Here is a 13975-nt window from a genome sequence, read left to right as displayed (position 1 = left end):
AAGTGTCAGGGACTCAGGAGTGGAGAGAAAATTCTGGTTGTCGAAGGTGACATGACAAGAGATATTCGCTTTGAGTAGTGGGATCAAGATGGCAACAATCCTTTCACGGAGAGAACTGTAGTCCTCAAAGACAAAAATAACACTTTTTGGAGCAAGCTCATGGCCATTGTATAATAATGTGAAAGAAAAATTATATTTATATATTTTTTTATTATTATATTCTCAATATTCTTGGCATCAAATGATTAGTCTACAAGGTCTCTTTCATTTTCATAAAATTTTTCATCTCATCTCATATAATCATTACAGATTTTTTAAATTTTTACATAAAATAAAATAAATAATTTAATTTTTTTAAATTTCAAAACAAAAATAATATTAAAAAGTTATATTCTAATAATATTTTATTTAACTTTTAACTTTTATATCATCTCATCTACAAAAACAAACAAAGGCTTACTAAAATACAACAACTAATTTCCACTAATTTGATAACTCAATGGTGACATACCGAGAGTGAAGATGGTAAATACTAAATATAACCACTCAAATGTAACAGAATGAGAAAAAAAGCAACCAACTATTTGGAAAAGAGTAATTCTACGTATAATCGTGAAGTGCGTAAATATCGTATAATCGCTTTAAAAAAGAGTGAGATCTACTATTAAAAAATTAATATTTTTTATGTAGATCTTATATTTTATTTTTATTTTTTTAAAATGATTACGTGACAGTTATATAATTTATTGTTGTAAATATATTTTCTCTTTACAAAATAAATTGTCGTTTAGGATTGGTGCTGAGAGTATACTAATGATGAAGGCACTTGTGAAGAAGGCCTAAAAATCAGTGTTTGCTTTAGTACTATTGCCATATTAAGGTTAATGATGACCTTTATCCTTTATCCAATATTAAATTTACTTGATAAATATATATTATGTAGTACGTACATATCTCACTTACTTGAATTTATTATTTTAAGGAAATTAAATTGAGAGTGAAATAAGATGTTGTTTATAACATAACCCTATATACTTGCAATATAATAAATGATTATTCTAATTATCATATTCTAATTATTTTTTTTATGTGCTTTGTATTATTAATTTTATCTTGAAATCGCTTTGTACTATTTCTTTAGTTAACATCGAATGACCGAAATATTAATAATAAATAAGTTTACAACTCTTCGCAAATCTGTATTTTAAGAAAAATAATATTTACAATCGTGGAGTGCGTAAGTGTCACGTAATTTTTTTAGAAAAATTGAATAAATATGAAATTTACATAAAAAATATTAATTTTTTAATGATGGACCTCACTCTTTTTTAAAAATATTATATAAAATTTACACACTCTACGACTATATGTAGCATTACTCGTATTTTAAAGTTGAGGTACTTTTGTAAAATCATAAATTTTAAAATATAATTATATAAAGAGTTGTGAAAATGGTTGTACATCTTTCATTACTTTTTTTAACAGATTATATTTTTGAGCTGGTTTGTAGAGTAGATAATCTATATTATTTAAATAATAAGATTTGAATAATAAATATGCTCTACACCTAACTTGTAAATAAAATTTTTATTTTTAAAAATCTTCTTTGCTTAAACTTTAAATCCTCCATCCCTGTCACGTGTCTGGTGACGTGCCGCCTCGATTTGAACCTAAAGTCCCCAAATTTGGAAAACCACTCCCCCCTCTTTTTCTCTGAATCGAATCGAAGCAGTCATGGAAGTAATACTCCGATCCCTCTCACGTGCCTCCGTGATTTGAACCCGAGCCCCCGGCCGCCCAAAACCATATAAAGATTATAAACCCTGCCCCCCCCCCCCCTCCCTCTCTCTCTCTGAGAATCGGAGCAGCCATGGAAGCAATACTCGTGGACTGTGTACAAAACAGTCTTCGTCATTTTATGTACCGGAACGCGATTTTCATGTGCGAACGCCTATGCGCTGAGTTCCCCTCTGAGGTACCTTCCTTTTCCTTTTCATCTTGTATCTTTTAATTTCTCTTTACTTCTCGCCTCTTTGCTTGGTTTTCGAAATCCGTGGCAGAAATTAAGGGGGTTATTTCTTTCAAATCTTGCGGCATTAGGTATTTGCTTCCAATTTTCTTTTCTCTTTGTACTGTGTCTCAATCCTCCAAGGATTAATTTGGCGTCAATTACCAGTATTAGTGCTTCGTTAGAGTAAAACGCTTAGTTTAATCGATTCCCTACAAATTCCATTATTTTTTTCTTTTTTTTTTGGTATCATGAGAAATTTGAGAGGTTTGGTTGGGGGGGGGGGGGGTGCAAACGCAGAATAGGATGTAGGAAGGTACTAGATCATTTTGCTTTTCTTTTCCGTTTCCTCCCTCGTATAACCGTAATCAAATACTTATTTCACTACCTTTTTATTTTTTATTTTTTATCAGTAATACTTATTCACTACCTAGAAAAGGAAATTCGCGTAATGAGTGAAAGTGCAAAAATGGTTCATGGGCTCGGTTTACTTTACCCACTTTGCTACTTCGTTGGCTTCAACTAGGAACTCTTTATTTTCAATTTAACTATAAATTGCTGTTCATGGCAGCGCACATCATTTGACAAAGTTTTCACAGTGGTGAAGCATACTGAAGGATATAACTATTACAGTCTATAATTGAATCTCGTGATTATTGTTATTATTTTCCTTTGTTTACTTAGTTTGACTCGACTCCTTGACACTTACTTTTTCTTATGAGCAGACCAATATGCAATTATTGGCTGGCTGTTATTTGCACAGCAATCAATCTTATGCCGCGTACCATATTTTAAAGGGTATGTGTCATAGTACTTAATTTTCTGCCATTATTGAACCAATTTAGTATTAGGATTTTTGTACTTTTATTTTTGGTGGTTTAATTTATTGAAAGTGTTCTTATGCATAAATCTCTCTTCTTTGTTTGTTCATTATTGTATGAAGGCGCGCAAATGGCGCAATCGCGCTACATGTTTGCACTATCATGCTTTCAGATGGATCTTCTCAATGAAGCCGAAGCAGCATTATGTCCCCCTAATGAGCCTGGTGCAGAGGCAAGTGTATGCTTTTATTTTATTTTTTATTTTCTTGGTCTTTAGTTGCCCCAACCCCCTCATTTTCTGGCAAGCATGTACTTGCTCAGATGCTTTTCAGACGATGATGAATTGCTTGGTGTTGTTATCTTTATGCAGATTCCAAATGGTGCAGCTGGTCATTACCTTTTAGGACTTATTTACAGGTTGCTTTTTTATGTATTCTTCTTATTATTATTATTGAAATAGTAGGTTGCCATTTTGTTGTCCCATACATCATTCTGTGAACTTCCAGAGAGGTATTTCCCTTTGCTCGTCATACGTGTACAGCACAAACGAGAGACAAATAAGGCCTCGTTTGGATTCGAAGATGAGTTGTGAATAGTAGTGAAATGGATTGTGAATAGTAGTGAGATTTGTGAGTTAAAGTTGATGAATAGTAGTGAGATGAGTTGAGATGGATTGTGAATCCAAACCAGGCCTAAGTCTACAATACATTATTATTATTTTTTTTGCTAATCTACAATACGTTATTTTCTAATAAGATGAGTCAATGTGTTTCAAAATTTGGAAACATTTCTCTTGACAGAATATCAGGCAAAAGAAGCTTATTTAATTTACATTTCCCCCTTCCTTAAGATACAGTCTCTCTTACTCTCCTCACTGACTATAGTAGCGATACAAGGGGACATTCTTTTATTTGTGTTTGTTAGCTTTGTTTCTATTCTTCTTTTGGTGGTGGGTGATGCCTTCAAAGGTGGTGGAGCTATTAACATGTTGGAATGGAAAGTTGAGCGCCATCTATATGTTTCGTTGTGCAAGATGGTTCCATTGTGCATCATATGGTGCATATGGAGGGAAAGAAACCGGCGTAACTTTGATGATTGCAAGTGATTGGTGTCGGATTTAAATTTTATGTTTTAAACACCTTGTATCAGTGGACAAAAGCCCACTATGGTGCTCCCTTTTCTATTTCTTATTTTCAGGATATTATATCTCTTTCCCCCTTTCTTGGTTGAGTGTGGTCATGTATACTTCCTGTATGCCAGGATAATATCCCTTTTCTTTTTAATAAAATTTATCTTACTCATTACAAAATATGTCTGTTCTTTTTTTGGCAGCTCTAGCTGATCCAAAGTATTGGGTTCAATTTAAAATTTTAATTGAAAAACGTTCTGCTTCAATATTTTGCTTCTTTGGGCATCTGATATAGATAATAGGTTGGGTCTCATGGTTTCTTTGTGTCATTTAAAGTTCCTAATTAGGTGTTTCTCTTGTATACATCCTATGGACATGGGATAAGCATTTGCGTTATTTGATAAAATTTTTGGTTACTTGTAAAAAAAGTCCTGGATTGAATTAGTACTTGGACGATATAAACGGGGCTACTAAATCCAATTAATTGAATTCCATTACTATATGGCCTTTATCCTTTGTGCTCTATGCATTATCTTTCCTTCGTCTTATGACTGGTTGTTGGACTGAATTCATTCAGTTCTCATCTTTGAATTCCAGAAGTGACATAAATTCTGAAATGGTTAATTATTTCATGTTCAGATTGCAAAATCATGTCCATTTCTATAGTTTTTGGTTATGTGCAACTTCTTAATTCAGCATATCAGCTTTTATTCATTGCGATTTTATTTTGTTTTAGGTACACTGACAGAAGGAAAACTGCTGTACATCACTTTAAGCAGGCATTATCAGCAGATCCTTTAATGTGGGCTGCATATGAGGAGCTTTGTGTCTTAGGTTTGTGCAAAGACTAGTCACATGGTTTCAAGTCCTTCAACTGCTGTGTAATATCATCTTTGATAATTTTGAGTAGTTACTGATGTTTTAATTCTAAGGGCTTTAACTGTTATGTTTAGGAATTTAAGCTGATTGTGAACCAATGTACTTCATAGGTTCCATTTTGACTTGTTAATCAGTACATTTAAATTCAATCCCATCATTACTATTAGATGTTGTCTCTGCAAATATACTTTATTTCTATGTATTATCTCCTTGGTGGAGCTTTAGTCATTCGTTGATGTTCTCTATGTCATTTTTCTTGCTCTATGATCGTACAACTCTTAAAATTGTAACTTCATATTTCTAATATTCAACTAGGTCATGTGGATGTGTAATATCATAATCAAAATATGAGTTTGCAGTTAAAGGTAATCTGATTGTTAAATATGTTGCCAGTTGAGTTTGATAGTTAAGGGTTAAAAGTAATATTCATGGCCCTTCACATCCAATTTAAATTTAATGGTATCTTCTTTTTTTCTTTAAAAAAAAATGTATAGTGGGGAATTTATCTATAATTATACCTTTCTTAAACTGACCCTCTATCAGGAAGTTGGAGAATGCAGCCATCTCTGTATCATTGGTGGAGCTGGGGTAATGATATTAAAATTATTATATATAAAGAATGGCAATGCAATTTTACTGGTCATTGTAGGTCATCTTGATTGCTTTTTGTCTTTTAATCATGACTTTTAGTAATTTTTGTGTATTTTTATTTCTGTCTGATCATGATCATGATCATGTAATTGTAAATGTGATTTATTTACTTCCCCCTTAAGTAATATTTTCCCATGTTTGTATTTTAGTTCCTTTGCAAACTTGTCATTAATTTGGTGTATGTGTGGAGTTGTTGCCACAAGTCATAGGACATGGTGTCCTTTAAACCAGATGAAGTTTGAGACCACTTGGAAGTTTAACTAAGCCAAAAGAGCTATAGGGGATGGATTGATTATCTTTGCAAGAAATTTGAGAAGTGCATTTTATGTTATGGATATGACAGTAACTGCTCGCAGTTTTGCTTGATGACTATGATATTCCATATCTGATTAAACAGTTTTCTTATAATTCAGAAGTATAGTATTGATCTCTTGGGTAATAAGAGGCATATTTCTGTGCAAGGAAGTTGATTCACTTTGCCCTAGTAGCATTTCCCAGGCACAGTAAATGACACCTTGCCGAATGCCTTTTGGCCTTATATTATACAAGCCAGTTACGTTTTTTCTTCATGCATGAAAAAAAAAGTATTGGCCCCTTAGGGAACTCATGCTTGATTTTGTAACTTTGGTCCATGTTTAAGCAAGCTATTCCTTTTTATGCTTTTAGGTGCTGCTGAAGAAGCAGCTGCAGTTTTTGGTGAAGCAGCGGCTCTTTGCATACAAAAGCAATACTTACCCCATGGATCATCTTCCCAAAGCTTGCACATGTCAAATGAGGATCGTGGCTTAGCTTCTTCTGGAAACTTTGGCCCAGGGGCAGATGATGCCAGTCCAAGGCAATTGAAACACATGCAAGGCAATAACCAAAAAGATATTCCTGGCAATTATCATGGAGCAACTGCACTAGGAGGAGCTGCTAGTCAGCCTTCAAATGGTGTTTCATCAAACATATCATTCTATAATACTCCTTCACCCATGGCCTCACAGGTATGATAATCTAAATTACAGCTAATGTTAACACTGTAAAGTTTTGCATTCTTTTTGCTTTGTTTTTTTTTTTTCCTTCTTTTGAGTATATTAATGACTAGTCACCATTATAAATTTTTTGATGGGTACAATAGAGATTTTATTTATGCTGAAAAAGGGTATTACCCCAATTGACATAAAGTATGCAAGAGACCCACTTGACAAGCAAAAGGAAAAAGAGCTACAAATTCTTGAAATATATATATATATATATAGGTAATCAGTAAGTTCTATCAATAGACAGCAATAGGCCAAGGAAACAAGGTGTTGAAGAAGAAGACTTTTAAGTTCATTATCCAATTATAACGGCTTTTAAGAACAAAATAATTGAGCTCCAACACCCTTTTTTGCAATCCTCAAAGCTGTGCTTGTTTTTTTCTCTACATAGACACCATAGTAAGCACACTGAGATCATCTTCCACAAAGGTACGCACTGATGGTTGCCAAACTGCTGTTTCCAACATGTTAGGAGTTCAACTACCTGAGAAAGCATCACCCAAACTATTACAAGCTGGCCAAAGATCATGTTCCTTATGATGCTAGCAAACTCATATTGTAAAATAAAATGATCCACCAATTCCTCACTTTTCTTTCTACATCTTTATTAATATGTTTGTATTTCTTATAAAAGGATGCCTAACTTTCTGCCAAAATTTTAGTTAAGTTAACCATTTGTTTTTGCTTTTTTGTTTGTTTCTTTAATGAATATATTGAGCTATCTACATCTTTATTAGTTTATATGTCCTTTTTACTGTAAAGATCAATCAGTGCACTTAGATCCCCAACATTTCACAGTTGTCAGGTGTTGCTCCGCCACCTTTATGCAGAAATGCTCAGCCAAATGGGCCAAACCAAAGCATAGTCACTGTTGATAGCTCTCCAAGGTCCACTGTGAACTCTACTATTCAAGCCCCTCGAAGAAAGTTTGTGGATGAAGGAAAATTACGGAAGGTTATAGCTTTGAAAATTCATGCTTGCTTTTTTAATCTTATTCTCTTATATAGATATAAATGCATATTTATGTGCACTAATGGTTTCATATGTTTTTCTTAGAGTAATGTGGTTTCCCCATTATTTGGTTCCTTAAAAATTTCACAAATTAAATTATTAGGTGTCCTTTTTTTTTTTCATTTGACAAACTATTGATCAGATTTTCAGAGTGGTAATGTGTACAAAACTAGGGAGCCCATAGGAGTTATTAATAACATGTATGTTTTTTGAATGAGCTAGAATTGAGACAAGGGAGTCTTATCAGCTTTAGACTTTATATATTGTAAAAAAAAAAGAATCTTTTTAGAAATTTATTTGGCGAATTTGGAAACTTTCAAAGTAAAGTTGCAAGCTTTTGCAGAGGGTACCAGCCTTTATTTTTCCCTTTGAGATCATTTTGTTATCTGGTTCTCTTTATTTTTGATTTTTGTGACGTTATCTGGTTTCGGTATTCTCTGTTTTTCCTTGCCTTTTTTTGCTACATAATTTAAACTCATAGTTAGGTTATTTTGTTTTTGAGGCTGATACAGCCTTCAGTTCATTACATAGTTGCACTATTGTACTTAATATGTCGGTTTAACTTTTCTCTTCATCTTATGGCATCTTGCTGCCTAATATTGTTAATTTGGTTGGCATGTTTGTTCTTGTGTGCACATCGGGTGACATTTACATTTTGTTCTTCAAGTCATTTGAGCTTGTCTTAGTAACTACATTTTTTGCTGAATTAATTCCACTGCTTTCTTGGCATATCAACGTGCATGTAGTGTTGAGTGGTTTTTACATCATTCTTAGATCTATTTGATGCATTATTTGGATCTTCTTCTCCCTTGAGATCCTTTGTTTCCTTTATTTTCAGATTTCTGGGAGGTTATTTTCTGATTCTGGCCCTCGACGAAGTACGAGGCTTTCTGGAGATGCAGGGGCCAACTCAAATGTGAGTGCTACAATGGTAGTTGGAAATGGAACTAGCAACTCTTCTAAATATCTTGGAGGTTCCAAACTGAGCTCTATGGCATTTCGTGCTGTGACAATTCGTAAGGTTCAGTCATGGACCAATGAAAATATTGATGAAGGTAATGAATCTTTTTATCTTTTATCTTTTACTAATTCAGTGAACTATACCATCAAATGCAAATGGAAATCTTCACTGATAGTCCTTTACGTAGTTTTTGTCTACCGCTTTGTTAACAATGAAATGCCCGTTACTTGGTTCTTGCCTATTCTTATGATCAATAAAATTTTGTTTACTGATAAAAAAAACATGAAATGACTTTATTTAAGTCATGTTTAAACTCAAGTTAATTTTACTGTGGATACAACATTTGTTCTTATAAATTACAGTTGATTTCCAATATGCCAGTCTGAAACTGGCCAGTCATGAACTAATTTGTTTTATTAGGTGATGTTTCTGCCTCATGGTGCTAGTAAATGACTCCCTAAAACTGTCTAATTTGATCTCTTTTAGGGATACGCAATGAGACTTTTGATGATTCTCGTACAAACGTCACGTCAACAACTTCTAGTTTGTCTCCCTCTGGTGATACTAGATCTCTTGAACAAGAAGGAACAACCATTCCAATTAGTGGAGGTATCATGAACGGCTCAAAAGTTATTAGTGGTGCTTCAGAAATACTGGGTCTTTTGAGAACTCTTGGGGAAGGCTACAGACTTTCCTGTATGTACAGATGTCAGGTATAATTTGATTATTTTTAATAGATAAAAGATACTTTTTCTTAAATGGGACAGAAAAGAATATATATTATGACATTAGTGGAGTTATATTAGAAAGCACCAAATATGGAACTAAGATATCTTGTATTTCCTGGCTCATGTTTCATTGTCTGACTGCTTCTGGGTTACAGGAAGCACTGGATGTTTATCTTAAACTTCCACACAAGCATTATAACACGGGCTGGGTGCTTTCCCAGGTAGTTTGGTAGTTCAAAGCTATTTCCTTTCCTTGACCCTTTTCTGGATTTTATACTTTTCTCTACTGCTGATCATGTACTTGCGTCAGCTGTGATTTGTGACTGTTCATATAGATGCATGGTTTTTTAATGAACTAGTTTATTTACATACATTGTACCCACTTTTTTGGGAGCACCTTAGACTTATGCTAGAACGTTAGCATGTCTGCATATTCCTGACTATTGGACCTCTTAATTTGTTCATGTTTTAAATGCAGGTTGGAAAAGCATATTTCGAATTGGTTGATTATTTAGAGGCTGATGGGGCTTTCAGTCTTGCCCGCCAGGCATCCCCTTACAGCTTAGACGGAATGGATACTTATTCTACAGTACTTTATGTGAGTTCCCAGCATACCGTATTTGTAAAAAATCCTCTTTTATCTACTGTAAGGAGAGGGGGTATCATAAGTCCTGTATGATGCAATCTGAAAATTTAATCCCTTAGATGGGTGACTTCAGCAAATTCATCTAACCACAAGCTGCAGGCTTAAAGTTATTGTCATTCTACTTATCTGAAGTGATAGCTCTCTTATGATATTTTCTTGTGTTTATATTACTGGATGCTTGCAGAAAAGTTTTCCTTGACTCCCTTGCTTCGCTGACAGTTGTTTTATCTCCATTGCAGCATTTGAAGGAAGATATGAAGTTGAGTTATCTGGCTCAAGAACTTATCTCAACTGACCGTTTAGCATCTCAATCTTGGTAGCCTTTTCAATCTTTCTTCTCATTACACAGTGCATTCTAACCTTTCTTCTCGGCATTAGATTTCTGCAGTGACTTTTTTATATTTCTCATTCTCCAAAATGTTTTAACCCTCAATTTCTTTGGTACTTCTATCTTGTGTTTAGAGTTTACCTGCAATATGCAATTACTCCTATTTAGAGAAGTACATATTTTTCCTGCCTACCTTTTTTCAGTTGAGGGATGGGAAGGTCTTTTGGCTTTTATCTTTCTATTTTGTCTCATGAGCTGTGTTGTGTTTGTTTCTACCATCCTTTTACATGCTTCTATTTATTTATTTATTTTTTGATGTCGGGGAACATCTCCAAGGCAGGGCTTTTCGGACTCACCCCTGCAAAGTAAACCCCGGTCCCTTGCACCGCACCCTCGGAAGTTTTCCTACACGGAACTAGTTAAATTGCTGGTTTTTCAACAGGGGGTGGCCCCATAAAAATTGTTTGCACCCATGAGGTGTTGAACCTTGGACCTTGAAGGGAATGATACCTCAAGACCAAGGCCTTCACCACTTGGGCCAACCCCTTGGGGTTATTTGCTTCTATTTATGATGGCCATGATTAGCAATGCAGTGATTTATTGGTTTTGTGGCATTAATCCACAACTTTTGACGGTACTAGGTTGTAATACCCCAATGGAATGCCTAAACCACATGACTTATACTTTAAAATGATTAGTTAATGATACAATTAGAGTCACATTGGAACCTTATAAAGAGCAAGAACTTCTCATTCCGAAGTAATGAGGGATCTCATACACCACTTACCCTTATCCTTATCATATGGGGTATCACAATCTCTCTCTCTCTCTCTCTCTCTTCCCCCCTGCCAAAAAAAAAAAAAAAATCCCGACGTCTTCGTCAGGCCAGTCCATCGTAGGTGGCACGGCTCAAGCCCCACATTTTTGGTTAGGATAAGATCTGATACTATTTGTAACGCTCCAATGGAAGGCCCAAACCACATGGTCTATACTCTAAAAGGACTAGTCGATGATACAACAATTGGAGCCTCATTGGAACCTTATAAAGAGCAAGAACTTCTCCCCAAGTAATGTAGGATTTCATACACCACCTACCCTTATTCTTATCATATGGGGTATCACAGAGTGTCTTTGCAAATTTGAGGGTCAAAGGTCATGAAGGCATTAGGTGTTCGTTTTTAGTGGCTATATTCAGAGTTTGTAGTTTTTATTAGCGATAAAATTATTCTTTATAAGTTTTCTTTTGAATGGACATGCAGGTGTGCTATGGGAAATTGCTATAGCTTGCAAAAAGACCACGAAACTGCTTTGAGAAATTTCCAGCGAGCTGTTCAACTTAATCCAAGATTTGCATATGCACACACCCTTTGTGGTCACGAGTATGTGACAGTCTCTTTTCCTGCCCTGATTTAACCCCTAATTGAATACCTTTTAGAGTGAACTTCTTCTCTGATGGTCAATTTTTACTTTTGCTGCTTCAGCTAGTTATTTATGATCTTGCAATTGCACTCTTATTTACAGATATGTAGCTTTGGAGGACTTTGAGAATGGAATTAAGAGCTACCAGAGTGCTCTTCGGGTTGATGCAAGGCATTATAACTCCTGGTATGGGCTTGGAATGATATATCTTCGTCAAGAGAAGTATGAGTTTTCAGAGCATCACTTCCGGATGGCTTTCCAAATAAATACACGTTCTTCTGTTATAATGTCTTATCTTGGTACAGCTTTGCATGCCTTAAAGGTTGGACCAATTGCTATGTTAATTCTAATATTATGATTTCAGGAGCAACAGTATATGAAAGCTCTCTTAATTGTGTTTCTATTGCCTGACAGAGAAGTGATGAAGCTCTGGTGATAATGGAGAAGGCTATTTTAGCAGATAAGAAGAATCCTCTTCCCATGTATCAGAAGGCTAATATACTAGTGAGCTTGGAAAATTTTGATGAAGCCCTTGAAGCCCTGGAGGAGCTTAAAGAGTTTGCCCCTCGCGAAAGCAGTATATATGCTTTGATGGGTAAGATCTACAAGAGGCGTAATATGCATGACAAAGCAATGCTTCATTTTGGTCTTGCTTTGGATTTGAAACCACCCGCAACAGACGTAGCTACCATTAAGGTGATTGACTTATTTTCTAGCTATCATCTTGCCTCTGAAACTAGAGATTATTGTCAAAATACACCTTCAAACTTTCCTAAATTTTTAGGTAAGGAAAAGATTTCTCTTTTTGATGTTTGTTGGAGTTTAACTGAGTGTGCACAGATCACAATATGCAACTGATTCTCACATGAGATTGTGGGCTCTATGGAAGTGGTATCAGAAGATCCTTTCAATTGGCTAGAATCCGTTACTTGAATGAAACTAGATCTTGTGGAATCATATTGAATATTTGACGATACATTCCGTATTTGGGGAAAAAGAGTTGTTTACCGTTGTTATCGTTCCTATGACAGATAAGGGAGAGCAGCCCTTCCTCCCAGGCCTCACCCCTATCCGTGCTCAAGATAGATGGGAAGAGGCCCTATCAAATAATGGCAGTATATAGCATTTTTTTCAATAAATACATCATTTTTTTGGGGTGGGGCCGTACTTTCCTCCTGCAAATCTGGCCATCTCTGAACCTATCTCACCCATCTCATTCAATTCAATTGAGGGGTTCTCAGTTGTTGCAATTCCTACTCGTCTTACTGTCTGACATGAATCATGCATCTTTTAGCTTTTTCTGTGGCTATACCATCAATGTTTTCAAAAGTAAACAAAATCTCTTGTTTTTGTTCCGATTACATTACAAATAGATTGTAGGTTTTCTTGTCTTCCTCTCTCTTCACTAAGTTGTTTCTTTCCTGGGAGCAAGGAACTTCTGCTGTATGATCCCTTCTTGTCCTCTGTATCTTTTGACAGGCTGCCATTGAGAAGTTGCATGTGCCAGATGAACTACAAGACTACTTGTAGATCTACTTGCACTTGACCCCGGATGGGGAGAGTGATGTAAATTATCCGGCTCAGATCATTAGGCCCCCAAGGAGTTTGGCCTGCTTGTGCTTTCGACAGACAATGAATAAAATGGCTTAATGCTCGAGGCCTGCTTGTTTCTGCTAGCGTCCCTTCTTAGCTGTCAGATCATGCGGAAGTGACGACCTCGGCTCTGCTGGTGATTTACATACTGAGGTTCTGATGTTACAAAGGTATTAAAAGGCTACCATGCTTATGCATGTATGGATGGTGGTTTTATGATGCCAAAGAGGTCTTTGTATGATTAGTCTGAATTAGTTGTTCATAGTATAGTTGGCTCGCCCATTCGTTGAGTCTAGGGCTTAATATTGAGTATTATTTAATTCTGTTGATCATGGAATGCAGCAATATTGCTCATCGGCATCCACTCGAAACAATCCTGCACCCATCCTGTGACAATGAGTGATTTATTTTTGGATTTCAAAATTGTGCAACTTTTTTATCCTTTATGTGAGTTTGATCTTCAGAAACTAGCTCGTTTGTATTTTTTTTTAATTTAATTTTTTTATTTAACTTAGTGATTAAGGAAATATTTTTTTAATGATGGTGTGAATTTTTTTTTAAATGTTTAAGAGTATAAAAAAAAGTATATGAAAAAAATTTAAAAAAAAAAAGATCAAATGGCTTTATTGGGAGAATCTCTCGGGTGGGTGTAGCACGATCCTATTAAATAATTGACAGATAAATAATAAATAAAAATAAATCTTTAACTATTTAATACTACATCAGAAAAGGAAATGATGAAATAATAATTAAAAGATGGTAAATAACATCTTATAATA

The 13975-nt window shown here is 35.0% G+C and overlaps 1 protein-coding gene across 1 annotated transcript; it reads left to right on the top strand.

Annotated features, from left to right (window-relative positions):
- The first annotated feature begins 1660 nt into the window (after positions 1-1660).
- On the top strand, positions 1661-13637 carry LOC121246727 (cell division cycle protein 27 homolog B-like). The gene is made up of 16 exons (XM_041144979.1): positions 1661-1975; positions 2734-2806; positions 2952-3061; positions 3200-3246; positions 4695-4792; positions 6155-6474; positions 7309-7464; positions 8360-8576; positions 8969-9195; positions 9366-9431; positions 9689-9808; positions 10096-10172; positions 11444-11563; positions 11706-11925; positions 12018-12299; positions 13083-13637. The coding sequence occupies exons 1-16, from the start codon at positions 1871-1873 to the stop codon at positions 13131-13133; spliced, it is 2289 nt and encodes a 762-aa protein (XP_041000913.1). The 5' UTR covers positions 1661-1870; the 3' UTR covers positions 13134-13637.
- The last annotated feature ends 338 nt before the right edge of the window (positions 13638-13975 follow it).

This window comes from Juglans microcarpa x Juglans regia, chromosome 1S (assembly GCF_004785595.1).
Source record: "Juglans microcarpa x Juglans regia isolate MS1-56 chromosome 1S, Jm3101_v1.0, whole genome shotgun sequence".
Lineage (NCBI taxonomy): Eukaryota > Viridiplantae > Streptophyta > Magnoliopsida > Fagales > Juglandaceae > Juglans > Juglans microcarpa x Juglans regia.
The sequence above is the reverse complement of the archived record's forward strand: the minus strand, read 5'-3'. Positions and strand labels throughout refer to the sequence as shown.

Bases quoted from the DNA above. Each gene is read 5' to 3' on its own strand.
- LOC121246727 (XM_041144979.1), top strand. From the start codon at position 1,871: ATGGAAGCAATACTCGTGGACTGTGTACAAAACAGTCTTCGTCATTTT. The intron at 9,809-10,095 runs GTGAGTTCCCAG...TCTCCATTGCAG, and splicing joins CTTATTCTACAGTACTTTAT to CATTTGAAGGAAGATATGAA. The intron at 11,564-11,705 runs GTATGTGACAGT...TCTTATTTACAG, and splicing joins CACACCCTTTGTGGTCACGA to ATATGTAGCTTTGGAGGACT.